The 13955-nt window shown below is 52.2% G+C and overlaps 1 protein-coding gene across 1 annotated transcript in view; it reads left to right on the top strand.

Moving 5' to 3' along the window:
* The first annotated feature begins 2965 nt into the window (after window positions 1-2965).
* Window positions 2966-13955, top strand: part of PPARGC1B (PPARG coactivator 1 beta) — a 105684-nt gene continuing 94694 nt past the window's right edge. The window contains exon 1 of the mRNA XM_049771804.1: window positions 2966-3098. Coding sequence (XP_049627761.1) covers window positions 3021-3098 — 78 coding nt within the window. The 5' untranslated portion in view covers window positions 2966-3020. The remainder of the gene's footprint in view (window positions 3099-13955) is intronic.

Below are 13955 nucleotides of genomic sequence, written 5' to 3'. Positions count from 1 at the left end.
CTCTCTTTCCAGTATTTCTTTAATTTCATGGGGCCTTCTAATCTTAATGAATTTTTCCCGTGTATTAGAGAGGATGATGAGGCAGAGAAAGGACAGCTTGAATGATGGAATTCTTGGAATCTAAGAATTTTGATATTTTGGGGGGAGTCACACTTTGTGTTGCTCTGGAGTTACTCCTGGCTCTCCACTCAGAAGTCGCTCCTGGCAGGCTCAGGGGACCATATGGGATGCCGGGATTTGAACTGGGGTCTGTCCTGTGTTGGCCACGTGCAAGGCCCCCTAAAGTTCAGTATCTCAGGTGAGTCAGTTAGTGACTTTTCTATGAATACTGGAGTTTCAAAGACATGAGCCTCAGGTGAGTGCTGCTTAGGCTTTCCTGGGAGGCCCTGGCTGGTACCCCAGTCTTTGTGGAAACAACAGCCGTGAGGAGCAGGGATGAGCAGGCAGGGATGCCTCTGAAGAGTGTGCGCAGGACTCTGACCCTAGTATGCAGGGACAGTGGCAGAAAAGCGGGACCTCAGGAGAGCTCAGGCACCCAGAGCTAATAGGGTGGTGCTGCAGGTGATGGAAATAAGAATCTACTCTTTCTTTGTGCCAGGAATAGGACCATGCAGTTTATTTTACATGCTTTAAAAAATTAAATTCTTGCAAAGTCCCTGTATGAGGAGAAACTGAGGCTCTGACAGGTTAAGTCACTGAAGCAAGGCCAATAGCAAATGAGCACCAGGCTTCAAGTAAAGCCTATGATTCACAACTAACTTGTGAATTCTGTGAGAAAGGAAAGTGATAGTGGTCAGTGGTTGCAATAAATATATCTATATCTACATCTACATTTATATTTGTTGGGCTACCCTCATTGGTGCTCAGGCTCTATGCTCCTAGCTCTCTGTCTTGGGGTCCCTCTCGACAGTGCTCAGGGCCCACATATGGTGCCAGGGATCAAATCCAGGTTGGTCATGAGTCAGGAAAGTGCCCTAAATCCCTGTACTAGCGCTCCAACCCTGGGGTAGAGTGTGCATTTCCATCTTTATATATGAGGAAATAGCACCCAAGTTTAGTAGTAACCTTATAGGGTTAGGCCTGCTTTGGGCCCAAAAATTTACCTGTCTTTGCTTCTCAACCATCATAAACTCCCTACAAAGTAAGCAACTTTATGATCATCATTTATGTTGATGAAAAGACAGACCTGGGTGTCTATGACTTGTGAGAGCCTCTAAACCCAGTCTTTTAACTTGAAGTCCAAAATGTGAAGGATGCAGAAAAGCTGGATCAGAACTCAGGACTCCTGACTGACTCCCAGACTCATGCTCCCAGCCTGAAGGTTGGAATCCATTGTTCCTTAAAAGCGTCCTGGCCCACAGCCCAAAGGGTGAAATCACACCCTGCGGTTAAGGGAACCTCTAGAGGGTGAAGGAAATGCTTTGCCCTGGTGTTCAAGTTTAAGCAGGTGTGCCACGACTCTCCCAGTTTCCTTCTCTGGCTTGGGAGGGTGCCTGGACTGAAAGGTGGGGCTGGGAGGGTGGGAGGAAGGCAGGAGGCAGGACTGCCCAATAAGAGGGTGCAAATTCTTCCCGCCTTCATGTCTCGACCCATGTTATACCCTGTCTCCTGCCAAGAGGGTTCAAGGTTGGCGTCAGAGGCCTGCTCTCCGGATTAGGCGCTGCTCTGTACCCTTGACGCAAAGCAGGCGGTTGTTGCCTTATCTGCACAATACATGGCAGCAGTGTGGTCTGAACATCCTCCAGGGCTTTTTCCCTCCTCCTCCTCCGTTAGTTAGTACATCACTAAACAACCTACTATGTGCAAGCACTGGAGAAATATAAGTACAAAAAAACAAAACACACACACACACACACACACACAAAAAAAACACCCCAAAACTTGTCTTCTGTTTGCTAGGGTCTTTCGAGAGTCTGCAAAGACTTGTCTGAAATCAATGCAAAATGGTCATTTCTACCTAGTTTTAAAGAAAGGGAGTAGTGCAGGTTAAGATGCTAATGTGACGGAGAAGGAAGAAGAGGGGCTGCTGTGAGGGGCTAGCGGGGTACAGAAGAAGAGAGGGGTGCCCTTTCCATGCGACTGCAGCTGGGCCTGGGAGGCAAGCAAGCCCCGAGTGGAAACCCGCTGTGGGAAGGAAGGTTCCTCTGCGAAACTGAGGCCTAGGGACCTGAGGGAAGCAGACAAGAGTCTGGGCATTTGAGGGCGCATGTGGTAAGGGATATCGTTTATTTCCAAAAGGGAAGGAGCTAGAGATTGGAGGGTGAGGGAGAGAAGACCTGGAGGGGAGTAAAACGGAACATTTATTTAACCTTTTGCCAGGAAAAAAAGAAAGAAAGAAAAGAAAATTGCCCCAGGAGCCTTTCTTGATACCTCCACCATCGGCCTAGGGGACCCATAGGGCACCCCTCAACACCACCACCAGCCCCCCTCGGTTTGGCAGCCGGAGATGGAGGGAAGCGTCAGCAGCCGGAGCACCCCTCAGGACAGCGGGGTTTCCTTCCTACCATTCAAGTTCTCTGTGCTCTCGCTCGGTGACATCGAGCTGGGGGCGAGGGGGTGTCCCCCGCTTCCCCAGGCCTCAGTTTCCCCCCGCCGCGTAACTGCAGGTGGCCTCGAAGGACCCGCCCCGCGCCAACGCAACGTGATTCGCTGGCGCGGGAGCCGCGGGGAGGGGAACGGGGGTGCCGCGGCTTAGCTCAGCTGCATTGCTGCGCAGGCATCGGGCGCAGGGCCGGGGGCGCCGTCAGCCGGCGTGGGCCGCGTTCCTCCGGAGGGAGGCCTGGGGGCAGCTGCGGCCGGGGCGTCGCGATCCCCCGACTTGGCGCAGAGGAGCGGGGGGCTCGTCCCGCGCGCGCGCCCCGCAGCCGGCGGCCCTGCGGCAGCTCCGCCTCCGCCTCCGCCCCGGGGGCCGCCCGTTTGCTCGCTCGCTCCTTCGCTCGTTCGCTCGCTCTCCTGCCCGCCCGCCCGCGCGCTCCCCGGCTCCCTCCCCGACTCCGCCGCACGCTGCAGCCGGCTGGAAGATGGCGGGGACTGACTGCGGCGCGCTGCTGGACGACGAGCTGTCCTCCTTCTTCCTCAACTACTTCGCCGACGCGCAGGTACGGCCCGGGCTGAGGGGCTGCGGGGCTGCGGGGCTGCGGGGCCGCGCGGGCGCCCACGGCAGCCGCAGCCCCCGGAGGCGGGCGGCGGGGGTGGATACCCCCGATCGGGACCCCCGGCTGCGGCGATCTGCCTTCCCCGTCTGGCCACCCCGCGAGGCGCCCCGTTCCGTTCCGCTCCTGGGGGCCGCTGGCCGCGCGCACGGAGGGGCCACTCGCTCCCCCGCCGGCAGAGCTGGGGCGCCGGGTGGGGTGGACGCCGCTGCGGGGGGACCCCGCTCAGGCTTGGGGAGGCCCCTGGGGCCGGTGCTGGGGGGCTGCAGGCGCGCCCCAAGCGCCCGGCACTGGCCGCAGACTTGCACGTGGACCGGTGGCCCTGATCCCCGGGTCTGCCCGCCCGCCTGCCTGCCTGCCTGCCTCTCTCTCCGGTGGCCCGGAGCGCGGAGTTTCCTAGCCGGGGACCTCCCCGATCTCGCCCTCCGGGGACCCCCCACCCGCAGGAGGAGAGCGCGTCCGGATGGTCGGGGGCGTCCGGGTCCCCCTGCGGCGCGCGGTCCCGGTGCGCGCCCGGTGTCGCAGGGGGAAGGGAAGGGAAGGGAAGGGAAGGGAAGGCAAGACGAGGCGGGCTGGAGCTGCGCCCCGCGACACGCGCGTGACCGGAGAGGGTGGTGGGTGTTTGGGGGAGCCGAGCCCCCAACGGACGTCTGGGAGGAGACGTCTTCGGGGCGCAGGGGCCGTGCTGGGCGCCGATGCCTTGCTGCGCGCGCGGCTCCGGGGTGTGTGTGTGTGCGCGCGCCCCGAACCCTAGCCCCAGCCCCGATTCCCACCCACCCCGACCCAGCCTGTTGCGGGCGTAAAGTTTGGCCCCGGAGTTGGGGCTTCGCGGGCGGGCTCGCGGAGCCCTGGAGGAGCCCCCGGGGGATGCGGGCGCACGCTGGATGCGCTGCGCTGCGATGCGGCGCGGCTGGCTGGCTGGCTCGGTCCCCCGGAGTCGGAGTGCGGGTGCCGGCTGGTTTTGCATAAGCCGGGAAGGAGGGAAACTTTGCCTTCGCCCCGTCCTCCCCTGCCCGCCTGCCTGCCTGCCTGCCTCTGGGCGGCCGCAGCTGTCATGGGACCGGTGGGCGGGGAGTCGCGCCTGACGTTCGGACCCGGGGCCGGAGCCGGAGCCGCGTGCGGGGAGGAAGGAAGCAAGCGCGCCGGGCCGGGCTTCCTCCTGGGAGCCCCTGGGCCTCGTGGCGGCGGCGCGGGCGCTCCCCGAGATGGGCCCGGGGAGCCGGGGAAGGAGCGCGCGGGGGAGCGGAGCGGAGCGGGGAAGGAGCGCGCGGCGTGTGTCCAGGCGGGGACGGGGACGGGGCGCGCGCGGATCTTGGGGCGCCCGCGCACACGCCGCGCGCGTCCCTGTCCCTCTGACGAAACTGCAGTGGAGCTCCCGCGGTGGTCACCGCGATCCCCCTCTCGCCCCGTGTCTGTGTCTGTCTGCACCGGGCTTCCCCCCTCCATGCACCCCAAGTCCCGTCTCCACGGGCCACCGGAGCCGGGAGGGGGGGACGGACTGCAGGGTCGTGTCGGAGGGAGGTGCGGGGTGGCCTCTCCCTGGGAAAGTTCCTTCCCTATCCTATCTATCTCCCGCGCCTGTCTAGCCCTTCACGGAGCCGCGGGTGCAAGAGACACCCCCCCCCCCAAAAAAAAGAAAAAGGCTGCATGGAGGGACCTGGCGCCCCATTGCCCGCCTGCCTGCCCTGGACCCGAGCCCGGCCGTCGTCCGCGTACTTTGGCTCACCCATCATTAATTATTTGCCTTGGGGCCCCGCGGACCCGCCCCGCCCGGCAGGAGAGATAGTTCACCCGAGGAAACTCGAAAATTGGGTAATCGGGTGTCGGCGGCAGAAGCAGCGCAGTGAAAGTTAATCTGGGCCGTTCGCTGGTGGACTCGATCGCGTGACCGCGGGGAGGCTCCGCCGGCCGGCCCAACTTGGGGAGCGAAGCTTAACCGATAGGAGGGGAGCCTCGCCTCTCCGTCAGCCCTAGAAGGGCTTCGCGTCCAGCCCGAAGAGGACCTGGGCGGTCCCTGCAGCAGGGCCGCCTCGTTTTACATTTGGGGAGAGAGAGAGAGAGAGAGAGAGCGAGAGGCTGTGAGTCTTGGACAGGACCACGCAGCCAGCGGGTGACAGAGCCACCCAGGGCTCCTGACTCCAGGTCCTGTGTGTTACCTCGAAATAGCACTGGACTTGGAGTCAGAAGGCCTGCGTGGGGTCGCCTTCCCCCACTCTCCAGCTGCGTGACCCCGGAGCAAGCCACTGTTGACCCTCCTCCGAGCCTCTCTTCCTCCATCTGTCAAATGGGGCCGGTCCTGCCGGCCAGTCTGTCTGTCCGTAGAGGGGGTGAGCTGTCTTTGCATGTGCGATGTCGGGTTATCCCCTTGCAACTCCCTCTCTTCCCCCCCCCCCCCAGGCCCTCCTTGTACCCTTCCCTCCCCCATCTCTCCCCATCGGAAAGGGTGGGGAAAGTGAATCCAGGCAATATATTATCATTTAACCAGAAGACCTGGGTTATCTTTGGTGGATAATCCGGGCTAAAATGGGGGAGGACTCCTACTTTAGAAGACTTAACTTTTACCCGTTTGGGCCAACGTTCATAAACTCAGTGCAGCTGGGATTGGGCAAATTTCTTGGAAAGGGGCATGTAAACCAAAGGACAGGGGGGTTTACTGACTGCACCTTTGCTTGTTTGGGCTGTGCTTGCCTGTAGCTCCCTTCCTGTCCAATCTGCAGGACCTTCTCTGTAGCAGTCCCCGAACCCCATCCTCTTGCCTTGCCTTCTCTCTTAGTTTCTAGTCGTGATTGGTTACACAACCAAGCATTTTGTATGTAAGTCCTGTGTCCCGGTAAGATTATAGAATTAGAGTTGTGTTTTTCATCTCTTTGTGTCCCCATGGCACCTGTCACCGTGCTGCATGCCTTTGCTCAGCTCTTGACTAGGTACACAAATTTGGGCAGAGAGACAGCTGGGCATGAGAATGGGGGAGGGGGGTTGGAGAATGCAAAGGGCTGCAGCTGTGTGTAATGCCACCCTGCAAAGCCCATACTAAATATGGAGTTAGTGTCTCCTGGGATATCAGGCATAGAAGCTCAGATTGTCAGAGTCCTCAGGAACTTTGTAAGTCATCTGGCTTAACCCCTTATCACTTAAGAATATTTAATTATAGAATTGTTAGAAAGGGCTGTTTTGCAATCAGAAAAAATGGAAACTGTCATCTTACCCAAAGTATAACTAATTTTCCTGTGTTTCCAGGCTTGTTTGCTTATTTTTTCTTCTATTACTATAGATCCAACTTCTTTTCCAAAATAAAAATCATTGTTTTGTGATTGGAAAACGTTATTGTATCTTGCTTTATTTCCCCCTTCCTCCAAATTAATAAGCTGTATGTCCTTCTTGCAATAGAAATAAATGTTCATCTTAAAACCTGGGTGTTTTTGTTCTTGTTTTTTTCATTTTAGTCTTTCATTGATGGTAAACAAAATGTGTACTCAGTCATTAAGATTGTGGTGGGTTGATTTTTTTGGGGTTTTGTTTTTGTTTTTTGTTTTTTGTTTTTTTTTTTTGCACTACACCCAGCAGTGCTCAGGAGTTACTCCTGGCTATGTGCTCAGAAGTTGCTCCTGGCAGACTCAGGGGACCATATGGGATGCTGGGATTAGAACCGGGGTCTGTCCTATGTTGGCCACTTCTAAAGCAAACGCCTTACCACTGTGTTATCGCTCTGGCCCCTGTCATTAAGATTGTTGATAGATGTGTTTGCTATTGTGAGCCATATTGAAATAACTATCTTTGTGCATGTGTCTTCCATTTAAATTCCTAGAAGGGGAATTATTCTGTCAAAGGAAACTTTGCAGGCATTTGATAAACACATTTCTGAACTGCCTTCTAGAAAGATTTTTGATAATTTACACACTTATTAGCACTTGTAGTAATGTCAATTCCCCATACACTGATAATTCTTGGCATTTTTCATTGCTTTTTATTTTCACCAGTCTGTTCATCAATAAATACTGCCATCCTTGTTGTACGTTTCTTTGAATCCTTTTGATGCCGAATTTCTGCCTCACATGATTATGTGGGACTCTTCTGTGAAATGCTGGGTTTGTGAACTTGGCCCAATTTCAGTTGGTATCCCTTAGAGTTCTAAATCTGAATCTGAGCCATCAGGAAGGGGGCCCTGCCACAGCTGCCGCCTGATATGATGGTAGAGAATGACTTGAAATTCTAGTGTTCACTTGAAAGGCCTAGAATTATTGCTGCCTTCACAGCTTCGGGGAAGCCAATTCAACTTCAGGCCTTCCCTCTGCAGGTTAAAGTGCAGCATTTGCTGAATGTCTGGCCCACTCTTCACCTATATGGGAGCAGGGACAAACATTTCATCTGGTCCCAGAAGAGCCATGGCTCCAGGAATCTGTATTTTCTTGATGCCTGGTCCCTTGGTTACTGGGTCTTAGGGCTGGTATAGGTAGTTGAGATACTGAGAACCCCAGGAAAAGCAATGGCCCAGCAACATATGTATGTATGTTTGTTTGTTTTGGTGGTGGTGGGGTTTGACTCATATTTCTCTTTCTGTGAGGAGCCAGCCCTTACGACCCCTGTCATTGCATTGCCAGCATGGAAGTCACCTTTTCCTTCTCTCTGGAGTAACAGAAGGAATTCTGGAGTCAGAAATGACCTTGCCAAGGGGCACTTGGACTTAGAAGTTCAGTTACAGTCTGAACATTGCCAGATTGATAGCTGCCTCCTTCACTTTACCATCAAGTCACTTTGCCAACCATATCTATTGAGTGTCTAGGTGTACTCTGTGGAACCTTCCAATTTGCCTTAAACCTCTAGTCTCATCCAGGCTTCACCAAGATATGTAGCATGTGTATCTTATTCATCCCATTTGGCAGATGAGGTCAGAGAATCCACTGACTTGTGAAGACAGTCCTCCTACACTGCTCTAAGTGCAAGAGCCAGCATCAATGGCCCAGCTTCCTAGACTGCTGAGCTCCCCAACAAGAAAGGCAGGAACCACATTCTGATCAGTTTTCTAGTCTTGTGCAAATGAAGACACATTGATAGAAGAGAGAATTCATAGTCCTGACTGGTTCTCTAGATCTCATTTCCTCATTTTAAAATGGGGCTAATAGACTCTAACACCCAAGATTGGAAAGGAATTGGAGGAAAGGGAAGGATTGGAACATCAACTTGACTTTTATATACTATATTTAATATTAGGTAATTATATAGAATTATAATATAGAACATGTTACACAATATATCAACAGTATTATATACTATATATCCTATTTATGTATGTATATGAACATTAGCTTGGGATGGTCATTAGCTTGGTATTTTAACCATTTAAGCAGGACTGGATTCTATATAGTACTGATTTATGTCTATGAGTTCTTTCTTATGTTAAAAAAGATGGGAGAGGCAATTCTTGGCAATGGACTCTGAAAGAAGTCATTTGGAAAAGAATGATCAAGGTTTTGTACTGTCTTTCCTAGGCTGTAATCCTAGGCCTCCCATCCAGTCCTCAATTGATGGAGTTCCAGTACAGGGTGGGAATCACCATTGGGGCTTCACCTGTCTCCTGATCCCAATGTTTTCTTTCACAGCTGGGTTCTGCAGTCTCTCCCAAAGAAATCTTTCCCACACTGGACTCTAGTCTCTCCTACTTGTTGGGGCCCCAAGGGCACCTTTGCTCATATATTATGGGGCTCCCCAGTACCTTCACCGTAAATCCTAAACTTGAACCTCCTTTTAGATACTTAGGTCCCAGCTTTATCCTGAGTTGTCTGCCATCCCTTTGGAATCCTGATTTACCCAAACACAGTCTCTTCCTGTTTGTTTTCTGACTCCTTTCCTCCAATTTTCTTTCCTTACTCTGCCAGGCCCAGCCCCCAGGCATGCTTTTCTTTTATTTACTATTTGGTGTGTTCTGGGGCCACTCCCAGCTGCTCAGAGGATCCTGATCCTATGGTGCTAGCAATGGAACCTAGGGCTCCAGCATAACAAAGCACAAACCACTTGAAGATGGCTCTCTGGCATGGTTTTGGCCTATCCGCTCCATCCAGCACAGTCATGCTTGCCAGTCTTGCCCTATCTGCTTTAAGCTCACTCAAGATCAGGGCCTGGGTTTATGATTTGCTAACTATATGAGACCTCTTTGGGGGTAGAGGGAGGGTGAAGTGGTCACAGACCCTTTTGAACTTCCATTTCCTCATGTGTAAAGACAAAGATAAGCCGTACTTCCCCCATAAGATTGTTGCAGAGCGGACAAAATGGATTGGAAGCACCAAACACAATGCCTGGTATATAATAAGCCCCATATAATAGAAATAATAATAGAAAACATCTTTCCTAGTTCCATCTTCTTCAGAATTATTCTGGAAACCACTGGGGAAGACAAGCTATTTTATTGGTTTCTCAGGCGGTTTGTGCCTGCATGACCCACCAGAAACATGTGGCACATCCTCCTTTGTTGTGTCCTAGACTCTGATCGTCTCCATGACAGACATGGCTGGCTGCTTTTCTTGTCTTTTTATTCTCCTTTTTTTCAGTTTTAGATTGTTGGTTTTTTTGGGGGGGGGGTGCTATACCTAGGTGTGTTCTGGGTTTACTCTTAGCTCTGAGCTGAGGGATCACTTCTGGAGGGATTTATAGGACCATTTGTGATACTGGGGGGATCACACCTGAATCAGCTGCATGCAAAGCAAGCATCCTACCCATTGTACTATCACTCTAACCCACTGCTGCTCTTTCTGTGTCTTCAGTCTGTGTTGCCCAAAAGGGCAACTAGTGACTAATGACAGGCTGTGGATAACCTCAGTTGTACCCCCACTCCCATACCCTTGGCTTATTTTTGTTTGCTTGTTTTGGATTTGGGGTCACACCTGGCAGTGTTCAGGGGTCTCTAACTCTGAGCTCAGAAATTACTCCTGGCAGTGCTCGGAGGACCATTTGGGATGCTGGAGATCTAACCTGGGATTGGCTATGTGCAAGACAAACATCCTACCTGCTGTACTATCACCCAGGCCCTTCCCATCCCCTTGTTAGTGTGCTGACCTGCATTTAGAGGCCCACTCACACTTTTCTTCTCTACAGCTTTCAAACCAACTCTCCAGCCTTGCTAACATCCTCCCTGCCTCCCTCCCTCCCTCCCTGCATCCCTCCCTCCCTCCCTCTTTCCTCCCTCCCTCCCTCCTTCTTCCCTTCCTCCCTCTTACCTCCCTCCCTCCCTCCTTCCTCCCTCCCTCCTTCCCTTCCTCCCTCTTTCCTCCCTCCCTCCCTCCTTCTTCCCTTCCTCCCTCTTTCCTCCCTCCCTCCCTCCTTCTTCCCTTCCTCCCTCTTTCCTCCCTCCCTCCTTTCTCCCTCCCTCCCTCCCTTCTTCCCTCCTTCCTTCCTTCCTTCCTCCCTTCCTCCCTCCTTTCTCCATTCCTCCCTTCCTCCCTTCTTCCCTCCCTCCTTCCTTCCTTCCTTCCTTCCTTCCTTCCTTCCTTCCTTCCTTCCTTCCTTCCTTCCTTCCTTCCTTCCTTCCTTCTTTTTATTTTTGGGCCACACCTGACAGTGCTCAGGAGTTACTCCTGGCTCTGTGCTCAGAAATCACTCCTGACAGGCTTGGGGGAATATAAGGGATGCCAGGAATCGAACATGTGTCTGTCCCAGATTGGCAGCTTGCAAGGCAAACACCCTACTGCTGTGCTGTCACTCTGACCTCTACTTCTCACACATCTTTCTAAATGAATTTCAATAAAAACTAAAATTTTTGTATTTTTATTCTGGACTAGCATTGTGGTTAACCATGATTCAGAAGGGAGATTAGCAATCAGGTTCTCTGAAAAGAATTATATTTTGCACATTGTACTGTGAATAGTGTCAGAGCCATGGAAGGATACTGGGGCGTGATGGCCCAATGAGTTCCCAGTCTCCAGCTGTAGCCGTGCTCCTTGGGGGCCACTCTTGCTCACCCCACACTATGTCAACTTGTGAGGAAATGAGGGTTAGGGCCGGTTTGTCAGTAAAATGAAATTAAGGCATTCACGGTTAGGAGAATCACTCGGGACCTTGGAATTTGTCAGTCTACTCTGAGTAGTTCCCTCTCAGCCTGACTTGATGGGGAGGCATTGAGAACATTAGATCTTTCTTTTATTTCCTCAATAGCTTCACAAAGGAGAAGCAACCTGGATGGGGTGGCCCAGGTTCCGGCTTCCTGACCAAGTGTTTCCTAGTCTCAAAGTCTTGGAGGGGAGGTGGACATAGGGTTATATGGGCTAGTCCAGTGGCCCTGCACATTGGCCTCCATTGTGGGTTTCAAGGTTGCTGTGGGCCTCTGGTCAGTCAGGCCCCATTTTTTTTCTGTTCTTTCTGTTTCTAGATCCCAAGCACCTGTTTCTCTTGCACATTGACTCTGTCTTGCATGTGAACTTTGGCTTTTCTCCTTAGGGTCTCAGCACATAAATATATGGGGAGCTAAATTATGCAGAACTGGAGGCTCTGCAGAAACATCTCCTAGGGGCTCCCACCTGATGATGGTTCCTGAAACTGGAAACTACCTGCATTGGTTTGGTAGCGGATAGGTTAGTTAGGATAGTTAGGGTAGACAGTGAAGAGGCAGTTATTTCCCTCACCGGGGATCATTGTCCCTAACGGCCTGTAGTTACTATCTTTAGGGTACAGAAACAAATATTTCCCCTCATCATTTGTTTAGGTCATTGTGAAGGTGTTGAGAATTAGGATTGAGCATCATTGGGACAAGCCATTGGACCTTGTCACCATATTTTGTGCTTTGTTTTGTGTGTGTGTGTGTGTGTGTGTGTGTGTGTGTGTGTTTGATATTTAATCTAGGTTGATAATTTTGGGGCAGTTTACTTAGAGTCTTATCTGGCAGAGTTACAGGAGCTATTCCTGACGCTGCCCAAGAATCACTCCTGGAAAACCATAAGAGGTTCTGGTGATTGAACGTAGGTCAACTGCATACAAAGCAAATCCTGTGCCTTTGATCTTTGTTGTTTTGAGGCCATCCCAAGTTGTACTCAGAGATTTTTCCTAGCAGGGCTCAAGGAAACATTTGTGTTGTTGGGGATTGAAGGGTCAGCTGTGTGTAAACCTTGTTCTATCTCTCTAGCTCTGTGCCTTGGTTTTTGTCTTGCTTTTTTGGCTCATATCCAGTGCTTTTTGCTCAGTCTCTCTGGGGTCCATGTGATGCTCTGGATATAACTCACGACTCCTGTCTGAATTTGAGCAGCCCTTGAAGCCCTTGCCCAGCCCTGCCTTGGTCTTTTCAACCTAGAAAATGGGACACAGCATTTAAAGGGTGTTTGTGAAGACTAGAGGATATGGTGCCTAGAAAGTATGTATAAGTGCTCGTCAGTAGGGGCCATTGTTAATCTACAGGTCAAATGTAAGGCTGGCCCTAGAGTCCTTTTTGAGCATCTCATTTAGGCCCTGAAGTTCCTCTTTCAGAGAACTTTGGTTTTTCTTTCCCTTTTACTTCTGGAGGAACAAACAGAAGAGAAATCCTATCTAGCCCTAGCAGGTGTTGCAATACTGACTTCCAGGAAACAGAGAAATTGGAGCCATAGGAAGAGGGGAGAAGACACATCAGATTGTAGACAGAACTCTGGATCTGAAGGATCATACCATGTGTTTGACTTTGAGGCCTGCCACTTACTAGCTGTGCAACCTTGAGTAAGTGTCTTCACCTCTCTGATTCTGGTTATCGTCTATGCAGAATTGAGGTTGAACATGGCGTGTCCTTGGATTACCAGAGAAGATAAAGAATGCTGATAACAATGCTTGACATATGGCAAGTGTTTAATAGATGGTAACTACTCAAGGGCAATGGCACCAACATGAACTGGAGGTTTCAGGGCACTAGAAGAGCCTGAGACTGTGCAACTCCATGCCCTCCCCTGAATGTGCAGAGCAGCCAAGGAGCAGCCCTGGAATGTCTACCTCGCCCAGCAGAGGCAGGCCAAGGCCCTGGGGAACTGTCTGCTTGGTCAGGGCTGGCTCTGTCACCGGGACTAACCTGTCTGGGGTCTGCTGTCTGGGAACTTAGCTGCTTGGCTGAGATGGATGCTCCCCGGCAGCTCTGCGGCATGTTTTTGCCTTGTGCTTGCCTGGCAGAACATAGTCATTTAGCAGAGGGAGAACAAGGAGACTTAGAAACCAGCCCTGAGCAGTGCAAGGCCCAGGAGTGGCTCCTGGTGTTGCCATGGCAAACAGCCTTGGTAACGTGGCTGCTGAAGCCTTTGTTGCTGGCTCCTGGCAGGGAAGCATGGTACCCAGGACACTGGGGCAGATTTCTGCCCTAGTGCTTTGGCACTGAGTGCAGCAAACCCTTGCTTAATGCAGTCTCACCATACATGATCAGCAGAGCTGACCTCAGGGCACAGCTCTCCAGGTGTGCCTGTCTACCTATCTCCCCATGATCTGTGTGGCTGTGCAGTGCTATTCTCTGCTTTGCAGGAGAAGATCACGATGCCCTTGCATGGATCGGGGGCCACTCTGGCCATGTCTTCAATCCTCTCATTCAGCAGTTGTGATGGGAGCTCTTAACAAATCCTAGTCTATCCAACCATCACTCTGCCAGGTCCGTTGCTAAATTACTCAGATATGCAGTCACTTTAGTCTTTAAAGAACCCCATGAAGTTGCCCATTTTTTCAAAGAGTAGGCTGAAGTCAGTTCCAGAAGTTGGTGCTGACACTGTGCTCCTAGGCCACACCACCACTTGGGCCGCTACATGAGGGGTCTGCCCCCTTTTCCCTCCCCACTAGAGTGGCCTGGGTCTAGTGCCAGCTTCTTAATTCCCAATCCCC

This window comes from Suncus etruscus, chromosome 4 (assembly GCF_024139225.1).
Source record: "Suncus etruscus isolate mSunEtr1 chromosome 4, mSunEtr1.pri.cur, whole genome shotgun sequence".
Lineage (NCBI taxonomy): Eukaryota > Metazoa > Chordata > Mammalia > Eulipotyphla > Soricidae > Suncus > Suncus etruscus.
The sequence above is the reverse complement of the archived record's forward strand: the minus strand, read 5'-3'. Positions and strand labels throughout refer to the sequence as shown.